The sequence below is a fragment of the Hemitrygon akajei genome, chromosome 14 (genome assembly GCF_048418815.1).
Source record: "Hemitrygon akajei chromosome 14, sHemAka1.3, whole genome shotgun sequence".
NCBI lineage: Eukaryota > Metazoa > Chordata > Chondrichthyes > Myliobatiformes > Dasyatidae > Hemitrygon > Hemitrygon akajei.
The window spans coordinates 75,310,944-75,332,446 of record NC_133137.1 but is presented as its reverse complement, the minus strand read 5'-3'; the positions used below and the strand labels follow the sequence as shown (position 1 = coordinate 75,332,446).

At 39.1% G+C, this 21,503-nt stretch overlaps 1 protein-coding gene across 1 annotated transcript in view; it reads left to right on the top strand.

Moving 5' to 3' along the window:
• The first annotated feature begins 722 nt into the window (after positions 1 to 722).
• brd1a (bromodomain containing 1a) overlaps positions 723 to 21,503 on the top strand; it is a 53,327-nt gene continuing 32,546 nt past the window's right edge. The window contains exons 1-2 of the mRNA XM_073066375.1: positions 723 to 1,171; positions 8,912 to 10,296. Coding sequence (XP_072922476.1) covers positions 8,930 to 10,296 — 1,367 coding nt within the window. The 5' untranslated portion in view covers positions 723 to 1,171; positions 8,912 to 8,929. The remainder of the gene's footprint in view (positions 1,172 to 8,911; positions 10,297 to 21,503) is intronic.

The window sequence follows — 21,503 nt, the reverse complement described above, 5'->3', positions numbered from 1 at the left end:
TCTCATGAAAATATTCCATCTGGGCACCGGGTCTTCTGATTTATCATCCAAGTGATGAGAATGTTTTTCTTTGAACGGCTTGCATGGATTTCTTTGTTTTGTGGCTGTTTAAGAAGACGAATCTCAAGAGTTGTATACTGCATACATACTTTTGATAAATAAATGTACCTTGAATGTTCAAATCACCTGTGCCAAAAACGAGGACAGAAATAATCATCTTTCAAGCTGCTCTGCAATCTTTATCGACATGCCCGCAAATTAACAAACGCAACACAATGCTGCAAAGCAAGTCTATGTCTAAGGTCAGGAAGAACCCACTCAACCACAATTCCCATTGGTCACGACCGAGACATGCACCGCCCTGAATGAAGCACTGCAACATTGGTAGGCAGGCGGCAGGACCCCCGCGGCTCACTTCCGCTAATCGCCATTGGGCTCCGGCCCTTCAGAGTTCTCAGCACTTTTCCATGCCCTAGGAAACATAGGTCTTATAAACAGAGTATAATGAAAGACACTACTGTGCCAACTAACACTTAAACATCTTTCAACCCGGTCCTGATTTGCCCAGGATGGGTGGTAAAAGGGCGAGCGATTGCCCGCGACGCCATCTCCACCCGCTGATTGGTCGCGCATGCTCCCCCCTCCCCCCGTCTGGCGGCCACTCAACCAACGGTGGTTGGCTGCCAGCGGGGGTCTGCGCCTGACGTCAGCGCCCCCGACGTCCTGTGTAACCGAAACGGTGCATTGTTGTTGAAGAAGGGGAAGGGGAAAAAAAACACACACACACTCTTACACAGCAACAGAGCTTTCGAGAAAGAAGTGGAAGCGGAAAAAAGAGGAGGGGGAAGGGAAGGAGTGGAAAGAAAGAAAGCAACTGCACCGCGCTTGCACGCGCACCCAACGCGCGCACAGACTCCCGCTGTGGCGGCACCCGCGAGCCGAACGTTGGCGCGTTCGGTGACAGTTGGCCGCGCGGCGCGAGCGGGAGGAGGAGACGGCGGCGGCGCGAGTCCAGGCTGAGGGAGGCGGCGGCGGCGGAGGAGGAGGAGGAAGGTGGCTGGCGTGTGTGTGTGTGTGCGTTTGCGCGGCGCCCGTTTCATGAGCGCCCTCCGAGTGGAGTCGGGGGCTCTTCGGCTTCGAACACCGTCCCTTAAGCTCTTCCTGACAGGCGGTAAGTTAGGCCCTGTGGGGAGGGTCGCTGCCGTTCACCTTGCTGCCTCGCGCCGACGGTTGGCTCCTGGTTATTGTCGGGCGCCATGTTTTCAGTCGCAGTTTTTTTTGCGGCAAGTTCGGGTTTACGTCCCGGAGTGCGGGGAAGTACCGGAGCTCGTCGGGCATGTGGGGGAGGGGCGGAAGGCACAGAAAAGGGGTTTATTGGTGGGTGGGTAATGTCGGGCGTGTCGCCTGAGCGCGCTGCTCATTCAAATAGGCCCGGGGACGCTCCTGCCGCAGTGACGTCACGGCGCCGCCCCGGGCCCCGGCCCAGACCTACTTCCGGGTTGGCCGGTGCTTCCCGTCGGCGAGAGAGCCCAGATTTCGAGGCCCACCTGTAAGGTTCAAAGTTTAAAGTAAATTTATTATCAAAGTACATACATGTCACCATATACAACCCCGAGATTCATTTTCCTGTGGGCATACTCAGCAAGTCTGTGGAATAGTAACCGTTAACAGGATCAGATGCAGGAGACAACAAACTGTACAAATGCAAATATAAATAGGGATAAATAACGAGTACATGAGATTAAGAGATGAGATAATGAAATACATTTTGTCCCTTCATGCAAGTCATTTAAAAAGCACAACTCTGGTCTTTGAGCTATCATTTTACTTACAGCTGGCCAACCTCAAAGTAGTCCTAGTCTATAATACCAATAATAAGGAGAACATTAGATAAAAGAGTCCTTAAATTAAAACCATTGGTTATGGGAACATCTCAATGGATGGGCAAGTGTTTAATTTTAATTTAAAAACCTGATGATTGAGGGGGTTGTAACTTCTTGAACCTGGTGGTGCGAGTTGTGAGGCTCTTGTACCTTTCTACCTGATGGCATGTTGTGGGACTGTGATGAAGCCCATTTGGCCCTGGAGGTGAAACTGATCTGATCAGATCAGTTGAGCCTACCTTGCATCTGATTTATGGGTTGGATCTTCTGTTCCTCTGTTCTCCACAACCTCCCCCCACCACATTCCTGGTGTTCTCCGTCACAGGGATTGAATATACTTTGAACTCAGCTGTGTTTTTTAACAATGCTTAATAAGCATAATTTGAATGTAGATTGAAATCTGATGTATTTTTTCTGAGCCTTCAACCTGTTGGAATGAGAGACCTCTTTCTGGAATGTTTTCAAATTATCCACCATTGTGGCCTAACTTCAAAAAAGTTATATTATCTGTAAAATGTATTCTTATTTTAAGAGGTGAACTGTACAAAGTTCAAAACTCAGCTATTACCATACTTAATATGCCTTATCTGTAAAATGTATTCTTATTTTAAGAGGTGAACTATACAAAGTTCAAAACCCAGCTATTATCATACTTCTTGTGCCTTATCTGTAAAATCCATGACTCACAGCCATACATCAATATAGGACGAATGTAGCAGCTCAGAGTTCTAAGGCGGATGTCAATTGCTGTTTTCTTGTTCTTTAGGATGTTTCTCATTTCTGTAAATGCTGTTCTTGCCATTGCTATTCTTGCTTTTATGTCTGTTTCGTATTTGCAATCAGTTGTTACCCGTGATCCAAGGTACTTGAAGTTGTGAACTTGTTTCAGGATTTCATTTCCCAATACGATCCTACAGTCTGGGATATCAGGTTTCTTTGATATTGCCTTTACTTCAGTTTTCTTTTTGCTTAAGGTTAGGCCAAGTCTTTCGCTCTCTGTGTTGATGGTAGATACTAGTTTCTGTAAATTTACTTCACTGTTTGCTACCAGTACTGTATGATCCGCATAGTGGAGGTTGTTGATATTGTCTCCTCCTATACTCATGATGTTTTCACTATACAGGGAGAACAGGTCTGGTGATAGAACACAACCTTGTCTGACTCCTTGCTTTATTGGCTGATACTCACCAATCTCATTGTCTATCCGTATGGCTGCACTTTGTTGCCAGTAGAGATTCCTGATTATTCTTAGATCTTTTCCGTCGATATTATCTTCAAGCATTTTCATGATGACTTGGTGTTTCACTGTGTCAAAGGCTTTTGTGTGGTCAATGAAACAGAAGTATAGGTCTTGTTGTACTTCTATTGACCTTTCGATAATACTCCTGAGAATATAAGTTGCGTTTGAAGACCCCTTGCCTTCGATAAAGCCGCACTGTTCTTCACTGATCTCTGGTTTAATTTTGTTTCTTATTCTGAGCGTGATGATTCTAAGTAGAATTTTTGTGAGGCGGCTCATTAGACTAATTGTTCAAGCATTGCTCATGTTTTAAGGCTTAATTCTGAACAAATTTTCAGAACTGTTTGGTGAATTACATTAATTTAGCAGACTACACCAATAAAACAATATCTCAGTAAGCTTTGGCAAGTAGAGTACACATCAATTCTTAAGTTCTTTCTAGATTTTTATTATTCCATTTCTTTTACTAGATGACCTCCCACTTCAAAACTTCAAAGTATACAGTACATTGGCATTTGTACCTTATTCTGTTTGTTTATCACAGAGGTGGTTAAACTACAGATGAGCTAAACTACATGCTTGCAAGGAAAATGTGATGCTGAAGTTAACATTCTTGAGTTGGAACAAACAGGGCATCAGAAACTGGACGTGGAAGCCTCTGCTAAATATTCTAATTCAGCTTGCAAAACATTGAGTTGGTGATAATTACATGTAACCAAAGGTTTTAGCTTCATTTCTTTTCCATTGTAGTGCCAAACTTTACCCAAACCTAAGTGATTTGTGGTACAAATGTTGAGAGATGATGTAGAATGGAAGCTGTATATTAGTATACCTATGGAATTAATGTTAATACACTTTTTGTGCCTATTCTCATTGAATGTTTTGGGAATTCAGGCATAGATTTACATAATTAAAAATTGGAGATGTTGGCTTGAGATCTTGAGGGATTTAAACAAATTATTTTTTTCACATGTAATAGGACAGCAATATTTTGTTTGTGGTTTTGAACTCAGTCATTGAGTGAGAACATAGGCTTCTGTTTTTAGACAGAAGTAAACATGATGTAGGATCAGTCATGAAGTGCCTACTCTTTCTTTATCTTTTGTTTCACTAAATGATTAAATATGTCCAGGTTTCTCTTGGTATTGCAAATTGCTTTCAGATTAAGTTGATTGATGTGTTAAAATTGTTTAATCTGTCCTTATTGAAAAATTAATCATGTTTGAGGAAATCAGGCCAAAAGTAAACAGGATCTTTCTTGATAGATATACAAATTTGAATTTTGTAGTTGGTGTTTAATCTAGTTAATCTTCTGTGAAGAAATATTTTTTAATTATGGAGTCTAGATTTGTCTCTGGTGCAACAGTTCATGGCAGATTGCGAAGTTCAAAAGCTCAAAATAAATTTATTATCAAAGTACATATATGTCATCATATACAGCCCTGAGATTCATTTCTTGCAGGTATACTCAGTAATTCCATAATAGAATCAATGAAAGACCACACTAACTTGGGTGTCCAGCCAGTGTGCAAATGACAACAAACTGCGCAAATACAAAAAGAAATAATAATACTAAATCAGAATCAGGTTTATTATCATCAGCATGTGTTGTGAAATTAGTTAACTTAGCAGCAGCAATACAATGTAACACATGATAATATAGATAGTTGTGTGTGCGTATATATATTTTTTCAAAAAAGGAAAACTATGTGGGTAGTGTTTATGGGTTCCCTATCTATTTTAGGAATCATATGGCAGAGGGGAAAAAGCTATTAATGAATTGTTGAGTGTGTGCCTTCAGGCTTTTGTACCTCCTTCCTGAGGGTAACAATGAGAAGAGGTGATGGGGGTCCTTAGTAATGGAACTTGCCTTTCTGAAGCACCTGTACTTGAAGATTCCTTGGATACTATGGAGACTAGTACCCAAGATGGAGCTGACTAATTTCTGATGCTTTTTTCAGTCCTGTGCAGTAGACACCCCATACCAGACAGTGGTGCAGCCTGTCAGAATGCTCTCCATGGTACATTTATAGAAGTTTTTCAGTGTATTTGTTGACATACCAAATTTTTTCAAACTCCTAATGAAGTATAGTCACTGTCATGCCTTGTTTATAGCTGCATCGATATGTTGTGACCAGGTTAGATCCTCAGAGATCTTGGCATCCAGGAACCTGAAATTGCTCACTCTCTCCACTTCTGATCCCTCTATGATGATTGCTTCATGTTCCTTTGTCTTACCCTTCCTGAAGTCCACACTCAGCTCTTTCTTCTTATTTGAGTGCAAGGTTGTTGCTGCAGCACCACTCAACTAGTTGATATATCTCGCTGTTGTACACCCTCTCATCTTCATCTGAGATTCTGCCAACAATGGTGGTATCACCAGCAAATTTATAGATGGTATTCGAGATATACCTAGCCACACAGTCATGGGTATAAAGGAGGTAGAGCAGTGAGCTAAGCACATACGCCTGAGGTACGCTAGAAGGAGATATTATCGTCAATCTGTCCAGATTGTTGTTTTCAGGTTAGGAAGTTGAGGATCCAATTGCAGAGGGAGGTACAGAGGCCCATGTTCTGTAACTTATTGATCAGCACTGTGGGAATGATGCTGTTAAATGCTGAGCTATAGTCAATGAACAGCAGCCTGACATAGGTGTTTGTATTGTCCAAGTGATCTAAGGCCGTGTAAAGAGCCATTGAGATTGCATCTGCCATTGACCTATTGCGATGATAGGCGAATTGCAGTGGGTCCAGGTCCTTGCTGAGGCAGGAGTTCATTCTACCCATGATCAACCTCTCAAAGCATTTCATCACTGTAGGTGTGATTGCTACTGGGCGATAGTCATTAAAGCAGCTCATATTACACTTAGGCGCTGGTATAATGTTTCCTTTTTGATGCAGGTGGGAATTTCCAACCATAGCAGTGAGAGGTTGAAAATGTCCTCAAATACTCCTACCAGTTGGTTGGCACAAGTTTTCAGAGCCTTACCAGGTACTCCAAGGCTTACCAGATGCAACAGGGATCTTCATAGCTGTAGTTGTATTCTCCCTTTCAAAGTGGAAATTGAAACAATAAACATCAAGAACATGAGATGAAGAGTACTTGAAAGTGAGTCCATAAATCGTGGGAACACTTCAGTGAAGTTATCTGCTTTGTTTCAAGAGCCTGATGAAAGAGTAGTAACCGTTCCTGAACCTGGTTGTGTGAGTTCTGAGGCTCCTGTACCTTCTTGATGGCAACGACAAGAACAGAGCTCGACCTGGGTGGTATGGGTCCCTGATTATGGCTGCTGCTCCCAGATAGATGTGCTCAATGGTGGGCAGGGCTATACCCATGATGGACTGGACCATTTTGTAGGATTTTTTGTCCAAGCGCATTGGTGTTTTCATACCAGGCTGTGACACAGCTATCAATATTCCCTCCACTATACATCTATGGAAATTTGTCAAAGTTTTAGATGTCATGTCAAATCTTTACTAGCTTATGGTCTTCCTAGAATTCAGGAGGAAATTGCTGTTCATCTGTTAGTGGATATCATTGGAGTGTGCTTGTCAGGGAAATCGGCATCAATATTTGGTGGCGTAATGCTTGAATGTGATGGCTTTCTCAGTTGACAATCTTCATGTCACTTTGCACATAAAACTGGCTACTTGAGAATTATTGCTGCTAAATTCAAGCACTAATGAACTTTCAGGAATAGTAGGCAGTCTGATAAGGAACAATATAATTTGGAAAAAAAAGTATTAGCTATCTGTTTCAGTGATTAGTGCAAAATATGTAAGAATCAGGATATCTTTGCCAGTTGCAAACTTGTAAAAAAAAGATAGCATAAGCAATAGGCCATTTGGCTCTTTGCATCTTGTCTGTTATTAAGGTTATGGCTGATCTTCAGCCTCAATCATCCACCAAATTTCCTTAACATCCAGATATCTTCTCAGTCTGTTTTATTGAACTCAGTGACTTACACTCTCAGCATTTTAGGATAGAGCAGTCCAAAGTGTCGTAACCCTAAAGTAGAGTTTTTAAAATTTTGTTTCAGTGCTAAATGGCATTATTCTTAAACTGTGTCCCAGGTCTTAGGCTGTTCAATCAGAGAAGCACCCTTCATGCATTTATTCTATCAACAATCTTGTCAGTTGATAAAGCCACCTCATTCTAAATTACAGTGAACACAATCCTGATTCCTTAATATCTCCCTCATCCAGCCAATCAGTTTATTGAATCTTCATTCTGCTTTCTATGGGAAGAACATCCTTTTTGAGATACGAATTTTAAAACTGTTCACAGTACTTCCAAGTGCAATTCTCATCATAAAAACCAATGTAGCATTTACCCAGTTGTTCCTGCTTGTTGGTATTCAGTATAAGCTCACCCATCTCCATTTGAACAATACCCATTTCCTCACCTTTTAACAAATGCTCACTTTTTTTTATCGGAATAGATAATCTCAATTTTGAGAAAAAAATGTTGAATGTTATTTATTATTTAAGTTGTTTTGGGCTTGTATATTTATTTGTGTCAGATATATTTAATTTACTGAATTTAGTGTATGCAATTGATTTATACTTATTTTAAAATTTGCTTACCGGATCTGCTTGTTGCTAAAGCATTAATAAAACATGATTTTCTGCTTTCTCTGGAAATATTAATACAGTGAAGTAAAGTATTAATTAGATTAGTCAAAATATATAGTATAGTAGGCAGTTCTGCCATCAGAGGTGGGAAATCAGGTAATGAGGAAGTGCAGGTATATAATTATGTGAACACAGAAGGGAAGACTTTTTTAAGTGCAATGTGAATAGCCAGATCAGAAATGCTGATCAAGTCAGCTAGTTCCCAAAGAGAACTCTGATGGACCATTCAGATGGTTCACTGCTGCTCAGCGATAGAACATGAAAAAAATCATATGTACAATTAAGAAGCATTAAAAAATTAGTAGAAATACTGGAGTCATGATGATCATGATGAAGTCTGCTGGAGAGAGACACATGCTGTCCTCCATAATTCAGAGAGATTGAAGGATAAAGTTATAGGGTGACAAAACATGACAGGAGCACTTGGAAGTAAAAACTAATCCCTACCGGGGAAAAAAACAGCTTATTTGTAAAGTTATGTAAATCTTGGCCCTCTAATCAATGAAGAATCGTCAATTCAGAATTATCACCAGGATGGTGAGGGGAGAAAAAAAACCAATGATTGTTAGAGTATAAAATGTTTTGCCTTGAAATAATAGGGCAATTTTGCAGGAGAAAGAAGAATCAATGTTTGAAGTAAGGACTTTTCAATCCTATGAGGAGAATATAGAGCCGTAAGTTCTGATTTGAAAGGCTTTAGTGAAGAATAAGCAAAGATTAGGTTAAATGGCTTTCTTCTATTCTGTAAAGTTTTATGGCTTCCTCCTCCTCCTCCTCAAAGAGTAATTTAAGGTCATAGAAATCGCAGGATCATTGGAAATTTTATGACAGTGTTTTGTGTTTGTGCCAGCCACAAATATCTGACCAGTCTAATTCTACTTTCTCACACTTTATTTAATATTTGCTTTAATGTTCATCGATTTGAAATGTCCACTGCAACACCTGACTATGATCCAGTAAGACTGATTGCCAAATGCATTTAAAAAAAAGTTTGCAATTCAGTCTGGATGTAGCTAGGCTACAAAATTTTCCACAGGCAAAAAAAGGTTTTAATGGTTTTGGTCCAATTTAATTTTAAGGTTCTTGCAATGTTTTGTAACTGTTATTAACACAGGAGTTGGAGTTTTTGACTTTATGTTAAATTATTTTTCAGCTGACTTCATTATTAACAATGAGGAGGAAAGGAAGGTGTCAACGAGGGACAGCAAGGCGCTCAGCTTCACCTTGCAAGTTGAAGCATTCGCCAAGCCGTGAAATGCTAACATACGCTCAAGCACAACGAATGGTTGAAATGGAAATTGATGGACGGTTACACCGGATTAGTATTTATGATCCTTTGGAAATAATTTCAGAAGATGACTTAACTGCCCAAGAAATTGTTGAATGTAACAGCAACAAAGAAAACAGTGAACGTCCACCTGTTTTTGTAAAGTCTAAAAGATGCAAATCCAATAGAGTTAAAAAGAAGGATGTTGTTAGTCAAAGTACACATGGTGCTCAAACTCAAGTAAACGCATTGCCGGAGCCACGATTTAGGATTGTAGATTATGAACCACCTTCTGCTCCTCGTCGACCTTCGTCTTATTATCGGCTCATTGAGAAGTCCGCAGAGGAGCTCAATAACGAAGTTGAGTATGATATGGATGAGGAAGATTATGCATGGTTGGAAATGATAAATGAAAGGCGTAAAGGTGATGGTTTGAGTGTAGTTTCACAGAATGTGTTTGAGTTTCTAATGGATAAACTAGAAAAGGAATCTTACTTTGAAAATTCTAATCAAGGTGATCCTCAGTCTTTAATTGATGAAGATGCTGTTTGTTGTATATGCATGGATGGAGAATGTCAAAACAGTAATGTAATATTGTTTTGCGACATGTGTAATTTAGCAGTGCATCAGGAATGCTATGGAGTTCCATATATACCTGAAGGGCAGTGGTTGTGCCGTCGTTGCTTGCAATCATCATCTCGATCTGTTGAATGTATCTTGTGCCCAAATAAGGGTGGTGCTTTCAAGAAAACTGAGGATGGTCAGTGGGGACATGTTGTATGTGCTCTGTGGGTTCCTGAAGTTGGATTTGCTAACACTGTATTCATAGAACCTATTGATGGTGTCAAGAACATTCCAGCAGCTAGGTGGAAACTGACATGCTACCTCTGCAAACAGAAAGGGCTTGGTGCTTGCATCCAGTGCCATAAAGCAAATTGTTATACAGCATTCCATGTAACATGTGCTCAGCAAGCAGGTCTGTACATGAAAATGGAGCCTGTTAAAGAAACGGAATCCAATGGAACAACGACATTCAATGTGAAAAAGACTGCCTTCTGTGCTGTGCATACACCTCCAGGCTGTGTGAGAAGGCCACTAAACATTTATGAGCCAGCTGAACTAAAAAACGGCATATGTAGAAAAGATTCACCTAACAAGGCAACAAAAACTAAATGTAAGACGAGGCAGAAGACAAAGAAGGCACAGAAGCTCTTAACTGAAAAAAGTACTACGGTGCCTGTCGTATCTGTTCCATGCATTCAGCCAGATGGGTGAGTGACTTGTTAAATAATCACCTGATTTTTCAACTGAAAGTTTTATGCTGAAATCTATAATAAATGGAATAAACCTAAATGTATCCATGCGAAATGTATCTGTCAAAAATTGTTTCTATGGCTTTTGTCTTTTTGTCATGGAATCTCTTTCTAGTTTTTAGTGAAGTTATACCACTATGGGTTAATCTGATTCTACAGCCAGTTTTCTAATGTCGTTGCTGAATCAGTTACATTGCACAAGAAAAAACTGAGACAACAGCCTAACCAGTTTTTAAATATTTTTAACATAATTCCATAGCACTCTAGAATTAAGTCATCTTGTGTCATCACCAACCTTTTCAATCTGTATACCCTCTGATAGCTGTTAGTCATAGATACAGTTGGAAAGCAGATCCATTGGCCCACTGAGTCTGCATTAAGCATTTACACAAATCGAACATTGATCTCAGCATTCTCTTCAACACCCCTCAGATTCTACCATTCATTAGGGACAATTTAACAGTGGCCGTTTAAGCTACCAGCCTGCATATCTTTGGGATGTGGGAAGAAACCAGAGTGCTCAGAGGAAACCCATGCGAAAGTACATTGAACATGCAAATTCCACACAGATAACACTTGAGGTCAGAAATGAACTTGGTATCTCTTTCTGGAGGTAATAGCTTTGCTAGCTGTGCTGTCCATCGTGCTTACTCTCGGTCTTGTCTTTTATACCTCTTCCCAGTTGAAAAGACCAATGCAGACAAAAGGGTTGTGTACCATTGTAATATGTTTGGATCGACTAAGGCTACTTATTGGTCTATTCTCCTTTTTCACTTCTACAGCTCTCATTGCTTGAAGATAAATACAGAAGAAATAGCTGAAGCAAGCAGGAAATGAAAATGTGACTAGAAAAGGAACAGATTAGGAGATACAGTAATGACATTAGGAGAGAGTAAGAGAAAAATCAAGTAATCTTAGAAAAATATCGAAATTATCACAGAGAAAATAACACCACAGAACACAGTGTTGATTAATCATAATATACTGAGCATAACAACATACACAAACTACAGTATACATGTTGCTTTTCCTGGCAATTGTATGTTTAAGACCATTTTTCATTCTTTTTCTGACGACAAACTATTAAAAGACTCTGACGTAGTGGCATTGTAGCTTGGTGATGAATCTTTCAGTGGGTACTTGGGTCATTCTATGTTTGATTCATATAGGGCAAATAAGTAACAGATTGAATATAAAGTAAGTTCCCACAGTATGATGTAAAAGGAAAAAGAACAGTGTACTTGTTGATAGCTTAAATTGTTAGTTTTTAAAGGAAGGAAAGCAAATTATAGTAGAATGACAATTATTAATTTAAGAATAATCCTGTTTCTCATTCTAGTTACCATGAAGTTGTTATTAAGCACTGCAAACAGGAATATATTTCCCATAACAAATATTTTACATTTATTTTTAGATAGCTTTGAAATCCATATCACCTTTGTTCAATAATGGGATTCCCAGTAAAACAAATCCAATTATAATTGGATGGTATCTTTGGTGATAAAACCCTATTGATCTCAATGGTAACAAAGTATTGGTATTGTTAGTTAGATATACCATTAATAAGATTGTTCATTTTCATTTTTATGTCATGAAACTCAAACATTAATTATTTCCCTCCATAGATGTTGAATTACGGTGCCTATAAAAAATATTCACCCACTCCCCCGGAAGTTTTCATGTTTTATTGGTTTACACCATCGAATCACAGTGGATTTAATTTGGCTTTTTTTGTCACTGATCAACAGAAAAAGACTTATGTCAAAGTGAAAATAGATCTCTACAAAGTGATCTAAATTAATTACAAATATAAAACACAATATTGATTGGATAAGTATTCTTCCCCCTTTAAGTTAGTATTTAGTAGATGCACTTTCAGCAGTAATTACAGCCTTGAGTCTGTTTAGATAGGTCTCTATCAGCTTTGCACTTCTGGACACTGCAATTTTCCCCATTCTTTACAAAACTGTTCAAGTTCTGTCAGATTGCATGGGGATTGTGAGTGAACGGTCCTTTTCAAGTCCATTCACAAATTCTGAATTGAATTGAGGTCTGGACACTGACTTGGCTACTCCAGGACATTAATTTTGTTGTTTTAAAGCCATGTCTGTATAGCTTTGGCTTTATGCTTGGGGTTATTGCCTTGCTGATAAACAAGTCTCCCAAGTCACAGTTCTCCTGCAGACTGCATCAGCTTTTACTCCAAAATTTCCCTGCATTCATTTTACCCTCTACCTTCACAAGCCTTCCATCATGATGCAGCCATCACCGTGCTTCACGGTAGAGATGGCGTGTTTTTGGTGATGAGCAGTGTTTGGCTTATAGCATTTAGTCAGACAGCCAAAAAGCTCAATTTTGGTTTCATCAGGCCATAGAACTTTCTTCCAGCTGACTTCAGAGTCTCCCACAAGCCTTCTGGCAAACTCTAGCCAAGATTTCATGTGAGTGTTTTTCAACAGTGGCTTTCTCTTTGCCACTCCCCCATAAAGCTGTGACTGGTGTAGTACCTGGGCTTGTATGTGCAGTCTCTCCCATCTCAGCCAATAAACTTGTAACTCCTTCAGAGTTGTCATAGGTCTGTTGGTGGATTCCCTCACAAATTCCCTCTTACATGGTCATTCAGTTTCTGAGGATGGCCTGCTCTAGGCAGATTTACATCTTTGCCATATTCTTTCCATTTTGTGATGATTGACTTAACTGTACTCTGAGGGACATTCACTGACTTGGAAATTTTCTTGTATCTATCTCCTGACTTGTGCTTTTCAATAACCTTTTCACGGAGTTGCTTGGAGTGTTCTTTTGTGTCAGTGGTGTAGTTTTTGCCAGGATACTGACTCACAACAGTTTGATCTTCCAAATGTATTTTTACTACAGTTAATTGAAACATCTTGACTGCACACAGGTCTCCAAAAACTGATCTCCACTTAAGTAGTTATGTGACTTCTAAAACGAGTTGGCTGCACCAGTGATGATTGGTGTGTCACATTAAAGGGGGATGAATACTTATGTAATCAATTATTTTGTGTTTTATATTTGTAATTAATTCAGATCACTTTTTAGAGACCTGTTTTCACTGACACAAGAATCTTTTTCTGTTGATCAATGTCAAGAAAGCCAAATTAAATCCAGTGTGATTCAATGGTGTAAAGCATATATGTCAAACTCAAGGCCCGCGGGCCAAATCCGGCCCGCAGTGGAATTATCTTTGGCCCGCGAGATAATATCTAATTACTATTAAAGCTGGCCCCAGTAATCGAAGCGCCTATGGCGTATGATATGGCTAATGCTGAGTTTATTCAGGTACCAGGTTTTCAGGGTTTTTAGTGTTTATTCGGCAGTCTTGCTCGGCAGTCTTCTTCATAAGAAACGGAATTTGTAAAGTGAAACACTTTGTAGTTATAGCAGAGACTGAGACACATGAGAGCAGGCTGAAAAAACGGAGGCAACGAAAGCTGCGTTCGCATGCGTCCGACTGATCCGGCCCGCATGAAGCTGCATTTTGCTCAATCCGGCCCGTGACCTAAAATGAGTTTGACACCCCTGGTGTAAAGCAGTAAAACAGGAAAGCTTCTAAAAGGGTGAATACTCTTTGTAGGTACTATAAGTATGTTAGCATTGAATTTTATTTTATTATTTCTCGTACCTGTCCGATTGATTTGAATTGAATTGACTTTATTTCTTATATCCTTCACATACATGAGGAGTAAAAATCTTTGTTACATCTCCATCTAAATGTGCTGTGTGCAATCATAGTTATTTATAATAAATAGAATAGTCAATGTAATATAGAGTACACTCAAATCAGAGTGAGTTAATCAGTCCGATGGCCTGGTGGAAGAAGCTTAGGGGTTACCCAGTCTCCATTCCTCCTGTAATCCACAACCAGCTCCTTTGCTTTTGATACATTGAGGGAGAGGTTGTTTTCTTGACACCACTGTGTCAGAGAGAGAACTTCTTCCCTATGGGCCACCTGGTTATTATTTGAGATGAGGCCAATCAATATAATGGCGTCAGCAAATTTAATCAGCAGATTGGAGCTGTGGGTGGCGATACAGTCATGGGTATACAGGGAGTAAAGGAGGGGGCTCAGTACGCAGCCGTGAGGGGTTCCTGTATTGAGAGTCAGAGGGTTGGAGGTGAGGGAGCCCACTCTTACAACCTGCTGGCAATCTGACAGGAGGTCCAGGATCCAGCTGTACAAGGCAGGGTCAAGGTCGAGGTCTCTGAGCTCCTTGTCAAGCCTGGATGGAACTATGGTGTTGAATGCTGAACTGTAGTCCAAGAACGGCATTCTCACATAAGCATCCTTCTTCTCCAGACGTGTAAGGACGGTATGTAGAGCAGTGGCTATTGTGTCATTTATTGATCAGTTGTGTTGGTAGGTGAATTTTAGGGGGTCCAATTTGGGTGGTAGCATGCTTCAGATGTAATCCTTGACCAGCCTCTCAAAGCATTTGCTTATTATTGAGGTGAGTGTGACAGGACACCAGTCTTTTTTGTTTCTCCAAACCTTAGATTACTCTTTAACAAAATAACTTTATCTTCAATTACAATAGATTGTTTTCTGTAGCTTAATGTCACATGTATATAGCATTTTACATTATAAATGTAGAAAATTAGTATTTGTAAAATGCACATGTACTTGAAGACAACTCTTCCATCATCATCTAATCCTTTTACAGTAAATCTGTTGTTGACAGTGAATCAAGCCTGGGAGTGCTGCTGATTGGGAGTCAGTGTGGGCCTCTGGCATCAAGAGTCCTAGTAGATTTTGGTGGAAGAACGTAATACTCCATTCTCTTAAATGTTTTGCTGCAGTGATCTCCACATTGCAAAAATAACTTTATATTGCATGAATAAACTCTTCTCAGTCTTCCAGCTGAGTATAGATACTGATTTTAACCGATGCTTCGATGACGTACTCTGTCATCTTCATCAGGGACATCTAGTCATGTGGTATTTATATTCCCGTTGTTTGTTCCTCCTAATTAGTTAGTCCTTATCCAATCAGGTTTCCACTGTCCCACCTCGTTTACAGTGGAATTCCAGTTCTTACTTAGGACAAGAGCTTTGTCTTTGTTAAAATTCTTTTCCTCTAGTTTTCTTTTAATGGCTTCCTTCTAAAAGCCATTGATGTGGCACAGTAGTTTTATACTGTTAAAGTCAATCCTATAAGCATTGCAAGTGCAATGTTCTGCTACCGTCGATTTCTCCAGGTAACCCAAATGGATACACCAGCTGAAGAAATACCGAATTAATACCATCCACAAACCTGTAAGGAAGCTGAAACCACGGCTTATGTGGGTCAAAGATGACTTGGGATTCAGGACGGCTGGTGTTTACTGGATTTCCTGTGAACGCGGAGCAGAGTGTATTGTCCAGACAGGGCACACGGTGGAAACCCGCATCAAGGAGCACCGGAAGTGTTTCCGTTTGGGTTACCTGGAGAAATTGGCGTTAGCAGAAAATTGCAATTGCAATGACCATGGGATTGACTTCATGGCACAAAACTGCTGTGCTATGCCAGTGGCTTTTGGGACCACCTGGTGAAGGAAGCCATTGAAATAAAACTAGAGGAAAATAATTTTAACAAAGACGAAGGTCTTGCTCTAAGTAAGAATTGCAATTCAATTGTAGACAAGATGGGACAGCAGAAATCTGATTGGATGAGGACTAACCAGTCAGGAGGGATGGACGATGGGGGTGTAAATGTCACTGTTCTAGACATATCCAGGAAACATCCCTGATGAAGATGGCTGAATATGTCATTGAAATGTCGTTTAAAATTGATACTTGTACTCAGTGGGAAGTCTGAGAAGAGTTTATTCCTCATATGTGCTGGGGAAGCACTAGATCCTTTTTCATTTACTTTGCATGTTAGTCTGCATATGCTAATGTTGCAGCTGCTATTTAAAATGTCAGCAAAACATTTATTCACATCTTCAACATGGTAAAACAAGGATGATTAAAGTTTTAAAATTAATCAAAGGAAGTAAAGATTAATATATGTGACAAGTCAAAATCTGGGTTTTCAGGGTGATCTTAAAGGATGCGGATAAGGTGAAGTCAAGGAAATTTTCAGTTCTTGCTGCCCATGCAGTATACATTTCCCTAAGTACAAAACCATTGGAAGGCATTATTGTAGTTAAGGATATGTGTATTGTACTGGAGACCAGAGTTAGAAGGAACATTGAGACTGAAGAATTGATCAGTTGAAGTAAGTTACAGAGGTGGGAAGAGAGTGAGCCTTGGAGGGATTTTAATACTAGGATAATGGTGCAGTTGGTGGTTCAAGACTCAGTGTAGGTCAGAAAATGTGGAATAAGACACTCCCTAGACTGGCATGTTAAGTGTAACTGGATTGCCAGATAGCTGAATATTAAGGATGTTTAGTTTGATGTGATGGAGAGTTTACAATGAGAATGACGATAAAGCTAACAGGTATATTTTAAAAGTTAAAATTAGCTGCAAGGACGTATGGTTAATCAACAGTGAACATGAAAATGATATGTAAATATAGAAAGAGTAAAAATGAAAATGCTAAAAATAAAGTTAAGCAGCATCTATGGGAAGAGAAATAGAGTTTGACTATCTCACTTCCCACAGATATGGCCTGACCTGAGTATTTCCAGCATTTCAGATTTACACAATATGTAGTTTTTGGGTTTTTTGGAATAATTTTAAAAATGGTTCTCCCTTTTGGTGTAGATATCCTTCCTCCATTCATGTCTCGGTAATCTACTCAAGTGGTATATCCCATTTAAAATGTGGCCTGGTCTTTGTCAGTTTTGGCAAACCACATTATAAGAAAAGAGTTGTACATCTTTTTCCCCAAACAAAATTTATTGCTGATTTGTGCTGTAACAATTTTAAATGCAAATATTCACAACTATTTGTTCAATTCCTGAGTCACTGCATAGCTATAGTATTTTCCCCAGGGTGCTTGTCTTTATTAAACATTTCTTTTATTGCCTGACACTTTATTGCATCTTCATATGTTGATTATGTTTATATTGTACCGATTGTGCATAATATATAGTTTGATGCTTTTAAAAATTATAAAAATGTATGGTTCATGCCTTCAAAATTAAATGAAAATAAAAAAACAACTGCAGATGCTGGAAACTTAATTACTATATATTGGATACAGAAAACTCTGAAGCTCAGACTACCATTTTCTTCCTCTTGTTAATATTTACCGTCTTAACAGAGAAAATTCATTTCTATTGCACTTCTGATAAACTTGAGACCTCCCAAAATGCTTAATAGCCATTTAAATAGTTCTGGGGTCACTGCTCCAACATAGGACTCACAGAATGCCAAGATCCTACAATAAAAATCAGCAGATGAATAACTAATTTTAAATGTGAAATGATAAGTAAAATATTGCCAGTACACTCAAAAGACTTTCCTCTTCAGTTTGTATCTTAGCATTAGTTAAACTCTGCTAAAAATCTCTGCTGAAAATTATATATGAACTGTTTCTTCTTCTCTGTGTACATGGCTTCATTTTCTGTGCTGGTTTTGGTTTCATTTTCAGTTTATATTCATTATCATCATGTGCCATACTCTGGCAGAGCCTCAGTGACCACTTTCTTCCACTGTAATCTATCGGGGAATTCAGTTTATATTAGTCACTTATAACTACCATGAAAGAAATAGTTGCATAAATGCATTAAGATTTATTTGCTGAGCGAGTAATTATAACAAAATTGGTTGATGAGCATTCCCTTCAGATCCTGCCAGCACTGCACAGAGTTCTTCCAGCACATCAGTTTTGTTTTGGTGGTTTTTTGAACAGTGCACTCTAAACCAAAGTAAATAGAATTCTACAGGGAAATTTGATAATCGTAATAAACAACAAAACTGATTGCACAGAAATATGGCTGAAAAGTTCTCCTGATTTTCAGGAACAAATTTTATGCCTGTTTTCTTTCTACTGAACAAATTATTTGTTACCTTAAATATAAAAATCATTGGACTTCTTGTAACTGAGTGAAGATGTTACAATGGGAGACCTCTGTCCAGTGCTCAGAAATGAACAAAGCTGATTGACTGGCTATTGGTCTATGAGATAACACCACATTATTTAAGCTGATCTGAATGATGAATTTTAGTGTAATAATCATGATTAGGAATTTTGACTACTACTTCTTCCTTAGCTTAACTGAATTAAACCTCTGACTGAAATCACTTAGCTTGGCACTACTTTGGGCATTCACCAGATATCCTCACTGGGTAATTGGAAAGCCTGTTAAAATATTTAATTAAGGAAATTCAGAAGATATGAGAATGGTTTCAAATGGGGATATTTTACTTAATTCAGCCCAGTTTTAATATGTATTCCAAAACAACACACAATACATTTGGGGAACTTGGCAGGTATGGCAGCATCTATGGAAATGAATAAACAATTGACATTTCGGGTCAGGACCCTTCTTCAGGACTGGAAAGGAAGGGGAAAGACACCAATGTAAAAATGTGGGGGAAGGGGAGGTGGGCTAGCTAGAAGATGATACATAAAGCCAGGTAGGTAGGAAAGGTAAAGGGCTGGAGTGGAAGGAATCTGATAGGAGAGGAGAGTGAACCATAGGAGACAGGGAAGGAGAAGTGAGGTGATAGGCAGGTAAGAAGAGGTAAGAGTTTTGTACTCCAAACCTGACATCTGGGATCTTAACTTGGGAAAATGCTGATTATACTTCAGAGCATTTTTATCATATGTATTTTTCCAGTAAAAAGCCTTCAGGTGAAGTAGCTATGCTCAAATTCAAAATGTATGCCATTCATGTACAGAAAGGATACTCAATGGATGTATACTTAAACTATCAAGTGGTTTAATAAAGTTCTTTCTCAAGGTTACTGCAGAAAATTTAAAAAATAATTATTGTTGAAGAGGTACCATTGGCATGGATAGAACATTGGCTAACTACAAGGAAACAAATAGACATAATTAGATTCTTTTTAATGTGATCCAATCACAAACAGGAGAAAATCTTCAGATGCTAGAAATCCAAAGAACACGCAAAATGCTGGAGGAACTTAGCAGACCAGGCAGCATCGGTGTTTTCCATAGATGTTGCCTGGCCTGCTGAGTTTCTCCAGCATTTTGTGTGTGTTTTTTTAATGTGATGTGCTTGGCCCTTAACTTACACAATTTGTTGTAACATTGCTGAATGCATAAAGGCCATAAGAAAGTAGTTTGAATAAAAGGCATAAGAAGGCTAGGAAGAGTTTAGATAGGTTAAATGAATGGGCAAGGACCTGGCAAATGAAGTATGTTATGAAAAATTTGAACTTGTCCATTTTGGCAGGAAACTTAGAAAAAAAGGCTATTACTTTATCAGTTAACTCCACAAAGCTCTGAAATGAAGATTAATCTGTGTATCAGTGCATGATTTAACAAATGCTAGTGTCCAGATGTAGGTAGTGATTTAGGAAAGCCAGCAATGTCATAATTTATTGTTAGGAGAATTGAATGTGAATGTTGAAAGTTATGTTTTAGTTATGTGGGGATTTTGTTTGGAGTGTTGGACATTATTGGTCTCATTTTATTAAAAAAAATGTATTGGATGAAGTATTGTTAACTTGTATCTGGAATGGGTGTGTTGTTTTGTTGGAGAAGGTTTTCTTGAGGAAAGCTTGGAGCAGATGGGTTTTTATTTGCAAAGTTGTAATATAATAAGAAGTGAACTGATTGAAGCAAGATTTCAAGCTTTTGAGAGTAGATGTGGAGCGTTTATTTCTTGTGTTAGAATATAGAATGTTTAAAAGTAAAAGGTTGCTCAGAAAGGTGCTGGGAAAAGACCAGCAATATCATGAAGGATTCTACCCACCCTGTTTATGGACTGTTTGTCGCACTCCCATCAGAGAAGAGGCTGTGCAGCATCCACACCAGGAACACTAGACTCAAAAACAGTTACTTCCCCCAAGCTATCAAGCTGGTCAATACCTTCACTCATTAATTCACCCTACCCACCACTACATCCACTCCTTTCCAGGGCCCCTAAACACCCTTCATCTCTCTGTGCACTGCTTCTTTATGCTTGTACTACACACTGTCCTAATGGTTTTATATGCCCTGCTGCTAACCAGAAGAGTTCCTCTTGCCAAGAATCACTTTGTCACTTTATCATTTCCTGTCAGTCACCTAATATACTGATACTCTTACACCTGGCATCATGTGATGTACATGCAATCATGTATGTAAGCTAATCTGTACATTTCATGGCCACTTTGTTAGGTACACCTTGTTAATGCAAATGTTTAATCAAGCAATTGTATAGCAGCAATTTAATACATAAAAGCATGCAGACATGATCGAGAGATTTAGTGGTTGTTCAGACCAACATCAGAATGAGAAAGAAATGTGATCTAAGTGGTCTTCAACCATGCAATGATTGTTGATGGCAGACAGGTTGGTTTGACTATCGCAGAAACTGCTGATCTGGGATTTTCAGAATAGTCTCGAGTCTAGAGTGTATAAAGAATGGTGCAAAAGCAAATCAACATCCATTGAGCAGCAGTTCTGCAGGCAAAAACACCTTGTTAATGAGAGAGGTAAGAAGAGAATGGCTAGATTGGTTCAAGTTGACAGGAAAGCTGACAGTAACTCAAATAACCACACATTACAACAGTGGTGTGCAGGAAAGAATGTTTGAATGCACATCACGTCGAACCTTGAATTGGATTGTCTACAGCAGCAGAATACCACGATCATACAGTTAGTGGCCACACTCAATTACCTTGTAAATTGTATTTATGCTGCGCCAGATCCGGAATAACAATTATTTTGTTCTCCTTTACACTCGTGTACTGAAGAACGACACTAAACAATCTTGAATTTGTGACAACGACACACACAAAATGCTGGTAGAACACAGCAGGCTAGGCAGCATCTATAGGGAGAAGCACTGTTGACGTTTCAGGCGGAGACCCTTCGTGAGTCTAGTTTCTTTGGCTGTGGAAATCTTTAAAAGGTTGGTAGATCAATTCCTGATAGGTAGGAAGGTAATAGTCACTAATAGGCATGAATGCAGGATTGACAATGCAGTTCAATCAGCCATGATACTGTTTTTTGAAGCACTAAGAGCAGAGGGGTCTACTTCTCTTCCGAAGTTTATTTTAAGTACTTCCCAGTGTTCTGTTTTATGGAGTTCTTTCAGTTA